The sequence below is a fragment of the Phocoena phocoena genome, chromosome 2 (genome assembly GCF_963924675.1).
Source record: "Phocoena phocoena chromosome 2, mPhoPho1.1, whole genome shotgun sequence".
Lineage (NCBI taxonomy): Eukaryota > Metazoa > Chordata > Mammalia > Artiodactyla > Phocoenidae > Phocoena > Phocoena phocoena.
The window spans coordinates 85,585,088-85,602,101 of NC_089220.1; the positions used below are offsets into that span (position 1 = coordinate 85,585,088).

Here is a 17,014-nt window from a genome sequence, read left to right on the forward strand (position 1 = left end):
ACAAACTTGTTTTTTGTGTCCTTATTCTTACAGAATATCCACATTTCAGTTTCTCCACCTATCAAGTTTTAATTCATCATGGATAATCTGTCAGCAGAAGAAATTCAGCTGAGGGCTAACCAGGTTACTGATGAGGTAAAGGTTTTACTTGGAATAAGTAATAATTCTCTTTCAGTTTTCACAGTGGAAGGATGAGAGGACCTTCTTAGAAGACCATTTTGGCTTCTTCCTAGTCTCTTTATATCAAAGAATGCATTTGCTCTAGAGCACCATTACTAGCTCCTTATTTTTTCAACTTATCAAAAAGCTAAATAAGTGAAAACAATTTGTATGGTTTTTGTTTTTTTTTTAGTCATTACTGAACAGTTACTTACAACAAAGATACTCTAGATTTGAGGAATTCTGACATTTAATTTTAACAGAATTTTCTAATATCTGTGTAATATACCTAGATTTCTGCTTACATTAAATTTTTTATAAATCCCATTAACTTCACCTTCCAAATTTTCTCTTAAGGACCATCTGGTAGGAAGAAAGTAACCAAAATTATAGTAATAAGCTTTCTCTTTTTGTTTTAAAGGGAGAGGTGAATGGGCTGGCAATCTTTAAAAATAGAGTAGCATTATGAATATGGCCTGTGTTTTGGGCGGTGGGGGGGGGGGAATTGTTGTAGAATGCTGAAACTCTGTGTTTTTTCCTAGTCTCTGGAAAGTACAAGGAGAATCCTGGGTTTAGCCATTGAGGTAAGAAGGTGTTTAATCATCAAGTTAAGTATAGTAACTGTATAGAAGGGGTTCTGATAGCACAGGCTGGAATTACTGTTAAGAATCAGAAGGGTATTGTATCAATAAGCTTTATTATTTGAAACCAGCAATTGCTGAAATTGTCAAACCATGCAGTAATGGGCCTTTTTTGTTTTTCTAATTGATAGTATTGGAATATGACAAGGAAGACAATTCACCATGAGTCTGCGACTTATTTTGGGGGGTTAATATGTTAAAGTGTGTTGGTTTGGGGAGATTAGTTTCCTCTGTAGCTCTAGTCCTCTGAGAAACTTAAGTTTCTAATGATTCTCTCTTGCTGTTTTTCAGACTTTGTAGGTTCTGTTTCTGTTTTGTTTTTATTTTGCTGTGCTCTCAGCATTTTTCCCTTCTTTTAGTCTCAGGATGCAGGAATCAAGACTATCACTACGCTGGATGAACAAGGGGGTGAGTTGCAGTCATTGGCAGAAATTCTTGATTTGATTTAGGATGCCAGAAAGCCTTTTCAAATCAGCCGTGTATAAAATTAATTAAGCCTTTGGGAGTACCTTCCCTTTGTAAGATAAGAGTGACATTTTACTTCTTTTCTGCTGATTTGAATTATATCATGTTTGTTGCCTATTTGAGGTGGGGGCCACAATACCCCATTGTATACCAAGTATTTATTATGTAGCAGGGCTTATTGTGTGTATTGGTTGTACATGAACTAGACATTATGATATTTTTGCATCATTTTCAGAAATCAAGTTAAGTCCTTAAATAGGTCAGATTCAGGCAGGCTTGGAAACATTGTTTGATTTGGCCCTGAGCAATCTGGTCTAGTTTTTATTAATCTTATGACAGCCTTCAGGTTTTGAGCCTATCCAATAATAGAAATGCTGGGGATCTGGTCTAGTCACAGTACACTTAATTTGGTTGCAGAAGTGATGTCTAAACCAATCCTCACATGCTCCTATTATACAAATTTCTTTAGAACAAATCTTTCCACAGTCAGAGGCTAGGTGCCCCAGGATCAGTATGTGAAAGACTATTTTCATTCTGGACAGTCTATAATACCATCTGGCCCTGATACAGTCACTGTGATGGGTTATTGGTGAATTCGAGGTTAAAGTTTTTGCTGTTCCATCATAATGGCGTTTTCTGGTTGGCACCGAGAATGTAACACAAAATGTAACTTCCACAACTTATTCTTAGAACAACTAAAACGCGTAGAAGAAGGCATGGACCAAATAAACAAAGACATGAGAGAAGCAGAGAAGACTTTAACAGAACTAAACAAGTGCTGTGGCCTTTGTGTATGCCCCTGTAATAGGTGAGTTGATAAATCAAGACCTTTTTCAAATAAATCTAAAGTGAGAGCACACCCCTCCCCACTTCCCAATAAGTACGACAGGGCCTAAATAAGGAACTTTGTTAGATCAAGTGAAGCTGTTTCTCCTTCAGTCAGATCAAACTTTTTGTATAAATGGGCATGTTCACTGCAAACCATCGCTTAAATTTGATCAATCTTTCGATCAAGTCCCAATTTCATTTTTTAATAATACAAGAAAAGGTTAGGAAATATACATCTGGGTAATACAGAGCAGGATAGAATTAGTGTCTTTTCCCTTCAGATAAGGAGAATTAATAAAATATATGTTCTGTGGTAGGCACATGAGGGATGGTCAAGGGAATAAAGGACTTGGATCCTGGCTTCAAAAGACTTACCATGTGGTTGGCTATATGAGAGAGAATAGCAAAAAGTAAGAACTATATAAATCTAGGGCTAGATCATGTGATATCAACTGAGGCTAAAGGTATAGAACTGATAAAGGTTGGTTTGGAGACCATCTTATAGGAGAGCTAGGACTTGAGTTGGGCTCTGAATGACTAGAAAGATCTGGATGGACATGAAAGAAGTGGGAAGACATTTCCTGTGGAAGATTTAATTTAAATAAAGATTACAGAGGAGCTTGACTTAACTGTACTACATGATTCATATAGATGAGAAGTGGAAAATAATACATAAGTGGGCAATAGAGGAACTTTGAATGCCAGCCTAAGGGGTTGATTGATTGGAGTGGAGTATATAACCGCACACCAAGAAACTAGTTAGGAACCTTTTGTAAACTAGGCCTGTGGGGTATAACTTTATCATCAAGATTAGAGAGAAAAATGTAAGTCAAAAAAATTCATGTTAAATCAACTGATTATATATCAAACATGAAGAAGGAAACATTAAAGAAGACTCTGAAGATTTGAGGCCTCTAGTAAACTAGGAGATGAAAAGTCTTCAAATTATTTGTGTATAGTGTATGAGATTATACTTGACAGAAAGGAATTCATTCTTTTTAGTGACTTTATTATTAACATTTAAATTCTCTACTTAATCTTGGATAATACAAACTCCATGGTGTTGACAAAAGTACATGTATTCAGACAAAGATGAGGAGTCATTAACAAAGCAACTTTGAACTTTACCTTTGGCTGAAATGACGTTGTCTGGAGATTGAGTGACTATCCTTTCTGCTGAGAGTATTCATTTTTAAAGAGCTTTGTAAGCATTACTGCTTCCATCCAGTTGTCTCAGCTGGTGTGGTAAACCAAAAATGAGATACGAAGGTTTACAGACTCTCAGCATTTGTTTACTCCTCAAAGGAGTTAGGAATGGAGGAGGTTTTGCTCTGTCATGCTTTCAGATAAGTGTTTCATGTGACAGCATTCTCTGTGCCATTTCTACTGGAGAAAATAGAGTTAAATTACTTGTTGGTCAACTTTGGTGTTTGTTTTGGGCATAAGAAGCTAAGAAAGACAAGTCTATTGACCTGTTTAGACCTTGGTTGACTCTCCAAAAGTGCATATTTTAATAACTATGACCTGCGAATCAGGGTTTAGCAGATTACTTTCAGCAAACAAGTTAGAAATGCACAGATTTTTTTTAATCTAAACTCTTTTTTTAACTATGTTTTGCAAACTTACTTGCACTTTTCTCCTATGTTCTATGTACCCTCTTGGAAGAGGGGAAAAAGTAAATGAACTTCATTGAGATACGTATTAAGAGAAGAGCAAGGAAGAGGAAGTCCTCCCTAGAACCTAGAGCAAATTATCTCTGATGAGTAGGAAGAGCAGGGAATAAGGTGGTCTGATATCATAAAAAGTGGGAAATGGAGCTACATAAGTATTAATTTTATTTTTCTTTGTGTACCCAGACAAGCATAGGCAGGATTTTCTTGGACAGTCTGAGAGAGAAGGTAGAGTATGGTCCTGAAGCAGTCCGTCGTCAGCCTCTAACCTCAGCAGAGCCCTTTCCTAGTGGGTCAAGAGAAGAAAGCACTTCTTAACAGTTGGAATCAAGGGGCTCCTATAACAGAACACTTGTTCTCTGAAGAGGAGAGAGTAGTGTTTCACTTTAAATATTCCGATTTTAATTGCCTCCCTTCCATCCATCTCTCCTTTACACCATTGAGTCCTTGCCCTCTGTGGTATCTCTTGTCCTCAGCTTTATCTATTTTCACTCCTGCCAGGGGCGTGATCTTTCTAAGCTTAATCTGCTAATCTGTGTTTCAGTTAGGCTTATCATATAAATAGCCATAACATGAGCTTCTGAAAGGCAGAGACGGTATCTTAGTCTTCTGTATAAAGCTAGTACTAGTTCTGGTACTAGTAACAACAACTCAGGTCCACAGTCTCTTATCTGCCATTTAGAAATCTAAAAAACTCTGAAAGCCAGAGGTTTGTTTTTTTCGGAATGTAGTGCCACAACTTATTAATTAGGCTACGAGATGTAACCTGAACTGAAGCTATTTAATAGTCTTTATTACACTTAGCATAAATGTTAATCTGTTTCACTGCAGAAATATTGATGTATGTGATTGTGTGGTACTGCTCAAAATGTCTCACATCCAAAGGTTTGCATGAGAGTTGTGAGCCTGTATATTAATTTAGGCTCTTACTATCCTGAGCACTTTAAATTTAATCCTTACAATACCCTTAATGTGAGATAGTTCCTCTTATTATCACCATTTTACATATGGGGAAACAGAGGCATAAGGAGGCTACACTAACAAGTGGAAGAGCTGAGATTCAAAACCAGGCAGCGCCCTAGTTTTTTTTTTTTTTTTTGAGCCCTAGTTTTTAACTGTATGCTACATTGCTTGACTGGCAAGAAAAGAATGAACCTTTTTGCTGTTGCTTTTGTTAGATGTATTACTATATAGAAAATGTCTTGAGTAGATTTGTTCTTTGAGATTTCTTTTTTTAGTAGTATTCATTAAAGCCATATCAGTAGATCTTTTTCTAATAAGACATGGAAATAGCTTCACTTAACAGAACCCTATATTAGAAGTGAATTTTAATTTTAGCTAATTCTTTTTAAAGGACTACTAGAATTTGAAAACAGACTACCAGGATTAAACTTTAAAATTGTGAATAAATGTCATTCTTTTAGCTTGCTACTATTTGAATCCTAAAAGCAAAATAGAACAAATCCTTATTAAAAATCCTATATCTTTGTCAGTAAGTTTGGGGTTTTTTTGTTTTGTTGTTTTGGCCGTGTCACACTGCTTGCGGGATCTTAGTTCCCTACCAGAGATCGAACGCAGGCCCCTGGCAGTGAAAGCGCCGAGTCCTAACCACTGGACCTCAAGGGAAGTCCCTTTGTCAGTAACTTTGATAAGTTGTAATTCTAATTAACGAGTTTAAAAAGAGGCAGGTTTAAAATGGGAAGTCTCAGAATAGTAAACTGCCTGATGTCCCAGTTTAACCATTGTCAGACAAAGTATTCCTCTGTCTTAACCTGCCTCTCTTCATTCTGTGCTTAAAATGTCAAACATATTGGCACATAGTTTGAAGATACGTTGGTATTTCTGGACCACTTACTAGAGAAGTTGAAAATTGGTACTACAGGTTTTATACTATTGAATCTTATGTCATATTAAAATGTAAATATTCAACTCTGATTAGTTAAAATAAATATTGAATTACTGTATTTTAGTCAATATTTGAGTGCTTCCTCCATCCTACTCACTGGAGATACAAAGTATTTGCCTTCTCTTCATGTTAATTTTCATAATTTTAGGACAGAATATCATCATTCAGACATTCTTAGGAAAAACGAAGTATGCTCTGGTTTAAATAGTTTTCATGTTTTTCTTTTTATCTAGATTCTCAGATGTTGGTTGTTTCTATGAAACTAGGCAGGAATTTAAATGCATTATGCTTTGAAAACTAAACCTGTTTCTGTTCTGTTTGATTGGGATTCACTGTTTTCTGCATTTCATTCTCTCACCTAATCTCTTCCTTTCTAATACGCTTACTAAAAATGAAGATTTAACATCAGAAGCTGAGCTCAGTAACTGATCAAAGGGAACTTTAAGATGCAGTCTTGTGGCGCAATTTGGGCTGTTAACCTGCTATCTAAAGGTGATGCTTCAAATGGCTTTTCTGTGCATGTGCATGGATATTGTGAATGGTAGAGACTTTTAAAAGCTGTGCTGTGGTGTGTAATGTAAAGTGAATTTGTTCTTGATGAGTGCTGTCTGCCAGAAGATGGATTGATGAAAGGATCTTAATTTATAATACCACCCTTTGACTAATGGCTCTGATACTAAGTTTTTACTAAAAAACACTTAAGATTATAAAAGTAAAAACACACCTAAAGTTTCCTAAGAAGTTTTAAATAGGTTGATCTTTGTAGAGAATTGCTGCATTCTAGTTCTGATCAAAGGTAAGGGAATTCAGGCTAAATACATAGACTTTGATTTCAGCTTCCTTTCTTCTGTTAAGTTTTCCTACTCCTTTCTGGTTCCAGAATCAATATTTCCTCTCTTGAAGTATTGCTTCTAATGATTTTGGATTCCCCATGATTTAGGCCACTACCAAATTGAGGAATTAACTGCCAATGTAAGTCATCTTAAATGCCATTTGGAACAAGGTGGGATATAAATTTAAAATGTTGCCATATCTAGTTATCTCCTTTTTTTAAATAAGGGTTTACCCTCTTTATATATATTATCATCTGTTCCATAATACCTATTATGTCATGTGTTAGCTTGCTGTGGTTTCATATTGAATTAATGCAGAGCTAACTAATCTTAATTTTTTTATGGAAGTTAACCCTCTAGTCAGCCTACTGTTTATTATAATGTTTGACTCTTTAATTTTGGATCTTTATGGGGACTATGAATACCATGGTTAAATGTTAGAAAATTGTTTGATTTCTACCCTTTGTTTCTTGCCCTTCTTTTTCTTCTTTCCTATAACCTGATCACCTCTCTCCCCCACCTCCGCCCCCCAGCTTGGGCTTTCTTTTTGCTATTTTATTCAGTTAGTACTAATGTTGACAACCAAAACTCAAAAAAGAAATTGTTAAAGTTACTGTGTTCATATCCTGATACTTGTTTTCTATATTTATAGCAGCTTCTTAAGGGATATTTCAAATTCTTATTTCAAACATGCCATTTTTGAATGTGATATTTATCTGAAAAAATTTAGTAGTTAAAGATTATTAAACTCTTCAAAACTGACAGTCGGGGTAAATCTAACTTTCTAGATGGAGTTCTTAATTGCATTAAAATCTGCCACAAATTTGCTTAAGCATTTTATTATGAAATCTAATTTCTTCCCAGAGGGGCTGTTAATTTTGTTATGCAGAAGAGTTCTGTTGCAAATCAGAACCATTTCTTTCTTACTGTAGACCAGAAACAACCCTGGCCTAGATGTCTTTTTATATAGCTATATTCCAACTATATTCAGCTGCTTGTAGATCTCAAAGCTAGGGAATGTTAATGGGCTATAAGAATAAACATGCCAATTGGTAATCTGTGCAATTAAAGACATGAACTTTTAACTAAGGATCAGGTTGAGTTGAAACCAAAGAACAAAAATATTTGTCTGGGCTTCCCTGGTGGCGCAGTGGTTGAGAGTCCGCCTGCCGATGCAGGGGACACGGGTTCGTGCCCCAGTCCAGGAAGATCCCACATGCCGTGGAGCGGCTGGGCCCGTGAGCCATGGCTGCTGAGCCTGCGCATCCGGAGCCTGTGTTCCGCAATGGGAGAGGCCACAGCAGTGAGAGGCCCGCATACTGGAAAAAAAAAATTGTCTAATGCTTTACAGAACAATTTTACATCTATTATCAACAGCTCTGTGACTTATTAAGTACTGTTATCATCTTAGTTTTACATGTAAGGAAAAGATGCTCAAAGATGGAAGTTTGCATAAGGTTCTGTAGCTACTGAATGACAGGTCTAGGATTGGGATTCAAGTCAATTTACTCTAAATCTTGTGGCTTAAAAAAAAAAACCTTGTGTATACGTTCGCTTCCTCCAGATTAATTCCTCAGTGTCCCAATATATAGTAATACTAAGGTGTACTACCATAGTAATCTAAAATATTCCTTCTACAACAGATTAGAAGTCTCTTAGAACACTGTTTCTCTTCCCTGGTTGGGCAGCTAAATGATCTATTGAATTTAAATAAAATCCTAGTTACAACAGAAGATTCCCAGGCTCCATCTGACAAAAATTGAAGTAGAATTTTCAGAATGTAGCCTGAAATACACATCTGTGTATTCAGAATCATCCAGGTCACTTTGGTGCTCAGTTAAGTTTAGGAAATACTACCTTTTAAAGTACTTAAGACCCTTTGAAGGAAGACAAATTAGATTAAAACCATTGTTGTTTTTATTAGATACTCAGCTATCTGACAATGCCCTTAAAAACAGGTGTCTTTAAGGGTTTTACAACTCAGTGGGAGAAGCTCCAGGGTAACAGCATGTGGCAGGACCTTGAGCAAGCAGAAGGCATTATTACCTGGAGTAGAGGTGCTGAAAGAGACATGGAACTATCACAAGGATGAAGATATGAAATCAACAGCATATAAAAATCACTGCTTTATAAACATGCAGAGCATGTCAAAACTGCATGAAAAAGTAGTGCAGAGATTTTTTTCCCCAATCCATTTGAAAATAAATGTGACAATTCAAGTCAGCTTTTTGTACCTTTTCCCCTTGATATTGGAAGAACATCAAAGATCCAGTCCTCTTAAAGGGAGAAGGGTTTGATAACCAGTCTGATTCTTTATTTATAAACTATACTTTAGTTGAACCTCATTCACAATATCATGTTAAGACAATTCGTTTGCATCTTATGCCCCTTATATCTAATTGAAGGAAGAATTCTCAGAAGTTGAAGGAATTTCAAATATTATTTCTTAAGGTTGAGGTGGTTGGAGCATGTGTATATCCCTTACTAGACCAAGAGCTCACAAGTCTGTCCCAACCCAGTGCTTCTGTGCTAAGACTCTCAGAAGCACAGTGTCTTATTATTTAGTGACATTAGAATTCCAGCCTTCAATCTTTGACCTGTTTTACAGTCTAACATCCTGATAAAAGCCTCACTTATATTACTTCTATTAATATTTCTGGTTAACTTTCTGATAAACTTATATGTTGTTTATTTTGCTTGGTTGCTATTACTCTGCTTCAGAATTTTGCCCGAGACCCATCTTATTAACAAAGAATACACGTAAATGGGTTTTTTACTAAACAGAAATTATTTATAAATATTCATTTAAATAATGTGTATATCAGGGACTTCCCTGGTGGTCCAGTGGTAAAGAATCTGCCTTCCAATGCAGGGGATGCGGGTTCGATCCCTGGTCAGGGAACTAAGATTCCACATGCCACGGGGCAATTAAGTGCACATCACAACTACTGAGCTCGTGTGCCTCAACTAGAGAACCCGCATGCTGCAAACTACAGAGCCCACACACTCTGGAACCTGAGCGCCACAACTACAGAGCCCACGTGCCCTGGAGCCTGCGCTCCACAACTAGAGAAGAGAAAACCTGCACGCCACAACTAGAGAGAAGCCCGCGCACTGCAAGGAAAGCTCCCGCATGCCTCAACGAAGATCCTGTGTGTCGCAACTGAGACCCGATGCAACCAAAAAGAAAAAAGTAGTACTAAATAATGTGTATCCCACCTTGTTCCAGGAAGGATTTAACATGGCTTATTAATAACTAAATAGATTGATTTATTAAACATATAGTACCCTTTCTGTGGCATTGATGATTAAGGTCTAAGATCCAATTCTAGGTTTGCCAAACATGAATCCTCACAGGATCCTATTAAGAAAGGAGCCACTGCTTTCCTAAAATCTCTCCTTTGCTTTTGCGATTTCAAAACTTCCTCATTAATGTATCATGTGGAATAAATCAGAAACCAATGTTATAGCCATATACTACTTTGTTTTTGTTTATAGAAAAGCAAAAACTAAAATTGTGTGAGTGGAAACTTTACCTAGCCAAATAATCAGTAAGAAAAAGTTTTATTTGTGTTTTTTGTAATAGCCACTTAAAAGTCATTTTACTAGGTTCTTTTTCTTGCCATTTATACCAGTTCAAATAGTAAATCCCATGGTAAAATTCTGGCTTTGGCTGATTTTTAGCTATGTCAGTTAATCTAAACATATGCTTCTATTTTTAAGAGGCTTGGATTTAGGATCTTTTTTTTTTTTTAAGGTGTAACAGTAAACTCTTAAATGAAAAAGTCCTAAACCAAAGGATTTGTAACTGGTACCACTGTAGACAAGGAACTCATTCATTGCCTTTCCTTCATAATGTTTGTTTCTTAAGAAACCTTTCTTAAAAAAAATTTTTTTATAATAACTTTTTAAAAATTTTATTTTTTTATACAGCAGGTTCTTATTAGTTATCCATTTTATACATATTAGAGTATATATGTCAATCCCAATCTCCCAATTCATCACATCACCACCACCCCCAAAGAAACCTTTTTTAAAAAATTTAATGCACAATTCTAACTTTAAAAAACAGATCAGCTGAAACTACTACAGTTTAAGTAAGTGAGCAACTGAGGTCTAAGTACTGCCCACTCAGCCTTCTTTCTCTTCCATCCTTCATCAACATCTGAGATGCTTCCAAGGAACCATTAAGGCATCCCAGAGCACCTTTCCTAAGGAATTTTTTTCCTAGTGTCCATTAACCTCTTTTCTAGAGAGTGTCAGAGGCTAGGAGAACCTGAAAAATCAAATAATTACATTTTGGTACTTGCTTACTGCTCAGTGAAGATTTGGTGGAAGTAGTTTAACCTTTAAAAAAATGTTTTTAATGTCAGTGGGCTTACACAGTTCATCTTTTTCCTATGCCAGATTGTGATGGAGCATAGTGTAGATAATCTAGATCTAGCTGCATGTAGCTTTTATTCTAAGGGTGCTAGGGCATCCCTAAGGTAACAAGCACTAATAATGTCATTTCTCCCTCTCCTGCTTTTTGGTATCTCTCTACACTCCTGACTCTTATATAGGACAAAGAACTTTGAGTCTAGTAAAGTCTATAAGGCAACATGGAGAGATGGTGGAGACAACTCTCCTAGCAATGTAGTATCTAAGCAGCCAGGCCGAGTGACAAATGGTCAGCCTCAGCAAGCAACCACAGGAGCAGCCAGCGGCGGATACATTAAACGGTATGCCAGCTCTTCCCGATATTTTTTTTATTTTCCTAAATGAATGGCTCTCTCTGGAGACTGGGTGTAATTATGCATGAACCCCAACTTATTAATTAGAAATAGCATTTATTCCTTTTTTTTTTTTGGATTTTAAAAAAAATTTTTTTTGGCCACACAGCATGTGGGGGTGTGTGGGATCTTAGTTCCCCGACCAGGGATCGAACCCGTGCCTCCTGCAGTGGAAGCGGGGAGGCTTAACCACTGGACCACCAGCCTTCTGACATTAATATTTGCCTTCTGACAAAATGGTGACTGGGATTGTTGACATTCAAGGATGGATTAACTTTTCTTTGTAAAGTACTTTCCAAATTATTCAAGTAATCATGTTTTACTTCTGTAAATAAGAAGATGTGTTTTAAAATGTATCATCTAGAGTAGGAGTCGACCAAATCCCTATAAGGATATCTGTAAAAGGTCAGATAGTAAATATTTCAGACTTTACAGGCCATACAGTCTCAGTCACAACTACTCAACTGCTCAACTCTGTTGTAGGGTAAAAGCAGCCATAAACAATATATAAACAAATGAGCATGGCTGTGTTCAAATAAAATCTTATTTATAAATTCAGAAGGCAGGCCAGATTTGGCTTTGGGCCAGGATTTTGCAACCCTTATTTTAGAGCAGTAGTTCTTTAGACCTAAGCATGCATCAGAATCACCTGGGAGGTTTATTAAAACACAGATCGCTGGGGTCCCTTCCAGTCTCTGATTGAGGAGATCTGGAGTGGAGTGTGAGAATTAGCATATTTTCATGTCTAACAAGTTCTCAGGTTATGCTGGGAATTACACTTTGAAAAACCACTATCCTAAAGTTATTTCTTAATCTTAAATGGCTTTAAGATGTTGTGCTTTCTTGGATTAGTCTTTCCATTTTTACTATGGAATGTTTCCCAAGAATGGTAACCTGCATCTGTTGGGTCTAACACTTGCTGAGGTCATTTTGGTTACTTATTTTTATAAAAACTAAATCCAGACTCACTCCATTTCTAATTCACCCCAAAGTACTGAATTAACTATCTTTTTGTGATAGTATAACAAATGATGCCAGGGAAGATGAAATGGAAGAGAACCTGACTCAAGTGGGCAGTATCCTAGGAAATCTAAAAAACATGGCCCTGGACATAGGCAATGAGATTGAGGCTCAAAATCGACAAATAGAACGGATCACAGAAAAGGTAAGAGCTTTTTAGTGCCACAGGAAAATGGGACATCCGGTATAGTGTTTATTAATAGACATCTGTGCTAGATGCTCTGGGGGAGAACAACAGAGATAAGATCCTGTCCTCACAGGCCTTGCAGTTTTGATGAGTTCTAACACATTGAAAAACAATAGTCAAGTCCTCCTGTCTCTTACTCAACTGGTTCATTTAGAAACCAAGACCTTGGGACGAAGTGGTTTTATTTAAAATTTCACACATGAAGCTCACAATCTCCTCTAACCTTTCTGTGAGCTGTCGGGTTTTTTTTTTTCCCCCCCTGAAAGAGCGAGTTAGCTTTTGGAATTTTATTTTGTTAACTAATAACAAATTAGTAAGTTCCTGAATCTTCATCTCATGAGTCAGTAGGTAAAAATCAGTTCTGCAGAATGGTTCTCATGGGGGGGACACACAAAAACAAGAGTAACAAAAAAGTGTGGTTGCTATTTTTTACTTCATATGATATAAAATATACTGAAATTGTGTTGTGTTTGGTGGTGTCACATCTAAAAGCTGTTCTTATTTATTGTTACTTCATTAAAATCTCAGTATACTTTAAAGGTTGGGGTAAGTTTTTCAGCTTGGCTTTCTGTTTAATCACTTATGATGGATTTCATTGAGGCAAATAATGGTTCATAAGATGTTTTCAATGCTGTTATGTGGGTTTAGACTACATATTACCCATCATTTTAACTTACATATTGATATGGATGGTGATACATCTGTTCCACAGATCTTGGGGTAGGTTATTTCAGTCTCTGGGTGAGATCTAGGCTAGCTCCAGATGAGATTCTATGATTCAGTTCAGGGGACTCCCGCAAGGTCCAGATCTATAGCAGAGAAGAGCATTATATTTTCACTGCATCTACATGCCATTGATTATAAGATGCATCCTAGTTTCAGACATGTTAAACTATGAAAAAAAATGTTATAGAACTCATGAAATACTGGCAACTTCTTCTGTTATATCTTTGTCATGTTTATACACCCAGGTTTTTCCAAATGAATTTGATATTCTGTCACTTCTTGCCCAAAATGAGTTTTGTAATGTGGCTTGGACTATTTCCTGAATTTTCTCAATGTGTCAGTTACTCTAAGTACGTGAAATTTAACGTTTATTAGAGCAGCTTACCTTGTGAAGTAATGCTGGTATATTTTTCTTTTTTCCAGGCTGACACCAACAAAGATCGTATTGACAATGCCAATGCCAGAGCAAAGAAACTCATTGACAGCTAAAGCTACTGCTCTACTTCTTTATCATTTGTTCACTTCCCTAGCTCCTCCTTCAAAGTCATTACCTTTCCAGAGTTTGAAATTTTGGTTCCACACTCTTCTAATCGGGAGATGATGTGGAAGAAGATCTAGGAGTAACAGCCCCCCTATTCTTTTATTTTCTCTTTTTCCCTTGAGGGTAGACTGCGGCTTAGTTTTCCTTCTAGTACTTTCTTTCTCAGTCCATACTCTTAGGTTGGTTTTCATACATCATATATAATGTTATTTTTCATTCTCTCCATTTACTTAGCAAGTTCTTCTGCTTTGAAACTTTGGAAGCATTGCCAAAGACAGCCATGTAAAAGGCTGGGGGCAGTAGGGGCAGGCACAAGGAGGAGAGGCAAGAGATAAGAGGTTGTTACCTCAGTAAAACCTGCAGACCCTAAAGCCAAAAGTTGCATAACCACAGTGAAGATCTAGTTGGGTTTAATTTCTGTTTAAGTTGCAGTTTTTGCCAGTTTAGGCCAATGCTTGGTTTTGGAGCCTGTATACACAATATTTTTGTTATACATCACAACTTTGCAACCTCTGCTTCAAAAAACAGAGTGAGTTTTCTTAAAGTGAGCTTAATTTCTGAACTCTTGGTGGTTCATCTATGTACATAGATTCTATGATCCCATTTCATATTGCACCATATAGGAACACATGGTATAAATGAATGGCTTTTTATTTTCATATTATTAATAGTATCATGGTCCCATTACAGGCCTATTAACCTCATAAATGTCATTAGTCTTTGAAGAAAAAATATGTAAATATGTATATATATTATGAGAATTTCTCTCTACAGCAGGGCTTAAAATTTTTTGGAAAAGTTTGACAAAGTATATCACGTGAATTCAGATTTACCTCAATGCCAAGAATTGTTTAGATAGGAAAAAAGAAACTTGTTTTGATCTCAGGTAGAAAATAGTTAGATTGCTTTGAGTTTTATGTAGCTTTAAACTTTTTTAAAAACTAGAATTTATTCTGTTTAAAAATGATTTAGAAAATTATGTCTTTGGTTTACTTATTGATGATTGCACTATGATTCTCTTAGCTTTTTGGATTCAACTTCCAGAATCACATTTGCTTAGATCCTGAACAGTGTTATAAGAATCTGATTGGTATTTGTCACCTTTATTTAAAAACTAGCTTCTGCACACTTCAAAGCTATTAATGTCGATTGGTTTGACCAATAACCACTGTTTGATCCTTACAATTAAATTTTGTAACTAACTAATGGAACTGTTTTTTCAAATAAGTGATGTGCTTCTGTGAGTACTTTTTGGGGGGTGGAAAGCAATAATTTTGTCAGCTTTTATTTGACAAACTGAATAGAGCAAAGATCCATAAATCAAAAGGCACTCCAACAAACACCTGACTTTATTAGCACCTTTCCCATTTTCATTGGAAATATAGGACTTTTCATTGCTATGATTTGTCATGAGGTTCATTTTAATCATTACTAGTTGTTTTATTCATTTGAGCTTATAATACACTAGCGACTGAAAGCGTTTATGAGTGAAAACTGCAACGCACTTACTGGAGGAGATAGAGTTAACATGGGAACTTTCAAAGGCTGAAAAGGAAAATATTTATAGTGAGATTTAATTAGGCCTTCAGTAATAGAAATGCCACATGCCAGAAAGGAGTAGTTTGGCAGGTGGTAGTAAATGTGTGTGTATAATAAGAAGGTATAAAACACTGGGGGCTGTTCTATACTTAAATATCCTTCCTAAAAGCGTTAAAAAAAATTTTTTAACACTATTGTGGCTGAAGGAAATAGTTCTAAACATACCAGTATGCTGTTCCAACAGTATAATTGGTTAGAAGTGTGAGCTAAGGCACCATATTGTCTGGATTTACACTCTAGCTCTGCCACTTGCTGGCTGAGTGACTATAAAACCATTTCTGTGCCTGTTTCCTTGTGCGTAAAGTGGGATTAATGATTCCTACCTCATAGAGTTGCTGTGAAGACTTAATGTGGTAATGCATGTAAAGCACTTAGAGCAGTGCCCAGCAAACGTAAGAGCTTATTAAATGATAGCTGCTATTCTCTCTAGAGTGGAGCTCTTTTTGGGTCAAGGATCTCTTCGCGAATTTGATGAAAGACAACACAGCCTATCTCTCCAGAGAAACAGACACACAAACACACACACGTGAATCATGCATAAATGGGTCTTGAAAGCCCATCCATGGATCCCAGGTTACATATTTTTTCAAAGCTTCTGCTACTGAGAAAAGAGGAATGAGGACCTAGAACTTAGGCTCATAATACACTAGAAATAGAAGCTGTTGACTTAAAAGTCTTCTCCTGTGACACTGTCTGGAAACTTGTTTCTATTACTTTTGAAAGGTAGTGACTGAGGTGGTTAGCACAAGCTCTGGAGTCTGACCAACTGTGTTCAAGTTTTGGTTCAATCATTTACTAGTTTTGTGACCTTGAGCATAAAACTGACCTATAATTAAGGAGTTAAACATTATTCTCCACTGAACTTAATTTTTTTTTTAACAATAAGCTCCCTCTTCAGGTTTCTGGTCTTATAATGACAGTGATCTTTATCCCCTATAGTTGTGCCTGTTTTTTTCTTCTTTCACAGTTTTAATCCATCCTTTGTTTACCACATTTCAACTCTAGATCTTTTCATGTCATGTATGGATTAGGAATCTCCCCTTAACTTAAACTTCTACTTCCCAGACATCCTATACTCAATTGCTCTTAGAATTAGTTTCTTTAAACGCTATTCTTTAGGTTACTCCCTTACTAAAATCCTAAGTTATCCCAGTTACATTCCTAAGCATACTTATAGTTTTCAGGTTGATATTCAGGTTCCTTATTCTCTACTCATTTGTTTTTCATCCTAATGTAGAGTTTGCTCCAAGCCTTCCATTTCTGTACAACTTGCTAAATTCTATTTTAATGTTTTACAGGTAAAATAAATAGCACCATTTATTGAGCGCTTACTCTGTCATAGGCACCATTCTAAGTGCTTTTATGTATCTTTTCACCAAATCCTCATAACATACATGAGAGGTAGGAGGTGTTTCCCCATATTATGGATGAGAGTAAGTTGCTCAAATTCATAAAGCTAGTAAATGATAGACTTTGTATTCAAATCAGGATCTTTCTGACTCCAAGGCCCATGTTCTTACTCAGTATACTACACTGACTTCTAACCAAGCTCTAAAAGAAGGTAGGTGATTTAGAATCTCAGTCTCCAGACCTCAAGTCAACCCACTTTATTAGCTCATATTTAAGTCTAAATACTTGTGTACTATATCTTTGGGCATATTACTTTA

General features: G+C 36.3%; 1 protein-coding gene across 3 annotated transcripts in view; it reads left to right on the forward strand.

The window, feature by feature from the left end:
* The window catches only part of SNAP23 (synaptosome associated protein 23), a 33,281-nt gene extending 18,213 nt beyond the window's left edge, over positions 1 to 15,068 (forward strand). For 2 of the 3 annotated variants that reach the window (XM_065871201.1, XM_065871202.1), the window contains 7 exons: positions 34 to 135; positions 702 to 743; positions 1,160 to 1,208; positions 1,956 to 2,073; positions 11,065 to 11,223; positions 12,295 to 12,439; positions 13,631 to 15,068. In XM_065871201.1, coding sequence (XP_065727273.1) covers positions 79 to 135; positions 702 to 743; positions 1,160 to 1,208; positions 1,956 to 2,073; positions 11,065 to 11,223; positions 12,295 to 12,439; positions 13,631 to 13,696 — 636 coding nt within the window. In that variant the 5' untranslated portion in view covers positions 34 to 78 and the 3' untranslated portion in view covers positions 13,697 to 15,068. Of the gene's footprint in view, positions 1 to 33; positions 136 to 701; positions 744 to 1,159; positions 1,209 to 1,955; positions 2,074 to 11,064; positions 11,224 to 12,294; positions 12,440 to 13,630 lie in introns of those variants that run through there. The other variant, XM_065871203.1, reaches the window with a different exon arrangement.
* The last annotated feature ends 1,946 nt before the right edge of the window (positions 15,069 to 17,014 follow it).